This window comes from Alligator sinensis, unplaced genomic scaffold, assembly GCF_000455745.1.
Source record: "Alligator sinensis unplaced genomic scaffold, ASM45574v1 scaffold755_2, whole genome shotgun sequence".
Taxonomy (NCBI): domain Eukaryota; kingdom Metazoa; phylum Chordata; order Crocodylia; family Alligatoridae; genus Alligator; species Alligator sinensis.
The window spans coordinates 1149849-1152158 of record NW_005841883.1 but is presented as its reverse complement, the minus strand read 5'-3'; the positions used below and the strand labels follow the sequence as shown (position 1 = coordinate 1152158).

General features: G+C 48.5%; 1 protein-coding gene across 1 annotated transcript in view; it reads left to right on the top strand.

Moving 5' to 3' along the window:
- NBEAL1 (neurobeachin like 1) overlaps positions 1-2310 on the top strand; it is a 135972-nt gene continuing 133662 nt past the window's right edge. Inside the window, 2 exon segments of the mRNA XM_014516902.2 lie at positions 1-39; positions 273-843. Of these exon segments, the coding sequence (XP_014372388.2) occupies positions 793-843 (51 nt within the window). The 5' untranslated portion in view covers positions 1-39; positions 273-792.

Here is a 2310-nt window from a genome sequence, read left to right as displayed (position 1 = left end):
CAGCAGCAGCTGCGCGGACAGGGCTCCCGCCTGCGCCCGGTTGGTTCTCGGGGCGGGAGAAGGGAGGGGTGGGGAGTCCCCCCATAGCGCGGAGGCCTGGCCTCGCCCCGCTCCCCCGCGGCGAGTGCCGTGCTCGGCCCGCCCTGCTCGCCCGGTCCCGGCTGCGATGCGGGGGGTGCTGCTTTCTCGGGCACCAGGTCGTCCCCGGCTCCCTGCCCCTCTCGTGCCTCTCGCCCTTGTTATTTTTGTGTTTTCTTCTTTTGCACCCGCAGGTGAATCATCCCCATTCATCTTGCCTCGTCCCTGCGCTGCCGAGGCCGCTTCTTCCCGGCCCGGGGCTGGGTTTGGAGGAGTCTTCCGTTTCATCTGACACGCGTCCTGGTGCGGCGCAGGCTGACTCCTGAGGGTCCTGTCTGACAGGGGAGGATGGTCTCCATGTAGAAACCACCGGCGACCTCAGGAGCTACTGGGTTGTTTTTCTGTCTCTTCCATTGTGACACTGAAGGGATTTCTTTCTCTTTTTTTTTTTTTGGACTTTGAGATGAACGCTAAGGTGCCATCGATCATCGAGGAAAAGGGCCGTGCCCAGTAGTCACCTTTAACAGTTTGAGCTGTGCGACGTTTATTTTACCCAGGGAAGAGTCTGAGACGCTTTGCTTTCATCTTTGATTTCTGGTTTCCCTGGGTCATGGTAACGTTTGACTATAAAACAAAATCGTACAAAGGGACCTTGGATTATAGCTGAGCATGGTAGGATCTTGAACTCGCTTTGGAAACAGAAGAGGTAAAGGAATGGCATCCAGAGAGCGTCTCTATGAACTTTGGATGCTTTATTGCAACAAGGTAATGGTTTCCTTGGTCTTCTTCCTCCCTCCCTGCAATGTGCCTGTAAACTCTCTTTCTAGATCTTAAGCCAGTGGTTCCCAAACTGTGGGTCACGACCCCAAATGGGGTCACAACATCAGCAGATGGGGTTGCAGGGGTGGGGGGCTGCGGTTTGGGAGTGAGGGGCCGTGCTGAGGAAATGGGGCCATGAATGGGGTCACACTGAGGAAAAGTTTGGGAAGCACTCTTAGGCTGACATGCTTTCCTGTTTTCCTAGATGTCTAATATTTTGCATGGTTTGTGAAGCAAGGTTATAGCTGACCAAAAATAGAATCACATTATTTATGACTTTGTTCCACCTCTTTATTTTCATGTTTCGTTTAACTTTTGCATATGTAACATATTTTTAAAAGATTGTTGTTATAGCAGCCAAGTCAAGCATTCAAAAGTTTAAAAAATGTCTATGTACCGGATCAGGTGTTTTTTTCCACAGGACCTCTGGCTCAGGTTGGCCAGTGTTCATTCAATTAGCAGCTGTCCAGTGTTTTGTTATATCTTACCTTATTGTTCTGTGTATGGCATTAGGCCTTGCTTACAACACATTATTCAAACCGTTTTCCAATGTTGGAGGTTGGACAGCCACTGGTTGGGGATGATCTAGGTATATGTTCTACTGTGGGTATTTCCCATGCTTTACTGGTTGCTGCATGGGGGCTGGGTGGTAATTCCTTGTCTCCTTCCCCCCCTCCTCTCAATACTTGCATCAGGATTTTTTTCGAGCCTCCCTCAGAGGCACTGGGTGTTGGCTACAGCCAAAGCTGAGGATTTTTACTGGGATATGCCAGTGCTCTGCTGGGACCAAAGCCCAGAGGTTCCTAGCTGGAGGGTCTTGCCTCCTCCACTTAGGGTCGGATTGATTGCTGTATTTTGGGTCAGGAAGGAATTTTACCCCATAGTTAGATTGGTATGGACTGTGGGGGGGGTTTGACTTCTTCTAGCAAAGGGCACTGCCTTTTACCTGGGACCTCTTGAGCATATATTGACACTTTATAGAAGTAGGATGTTTGTTGGCTGATATGGTTCCCCTGCTTTACCTGTGGCAGGTTACGGTGTTATATTTGGTGTTGTCAGGGTTGATTTGTGTAGTTTTGTTGAGAGGTTAGACAACAGATTTGTATAGAATGGGTTGGATAGGGATGATTCTGTCTTAATCAGGGGGTTGCATTTGGTGTCCTGTGGAAGTCCCTTCCAGCCCTACTTCTCTATGATTCTTTAGAAATTTGATTAATTTCCTCATAAGCCTTTCTGTGATGCTTATTATTACTATAGTATCTGAATACTTTCTAAAAATTGACAGTTCTGCCATGTGAAGGGGTGGTATTCGCTGTATTGTGTATATATAGCATTATATAGCAATTCATTTATTCAAACTACAGATCCCACTCAGTTTACTATACGGAGTGTTGTCGTGTTCCCCTCCCCCCC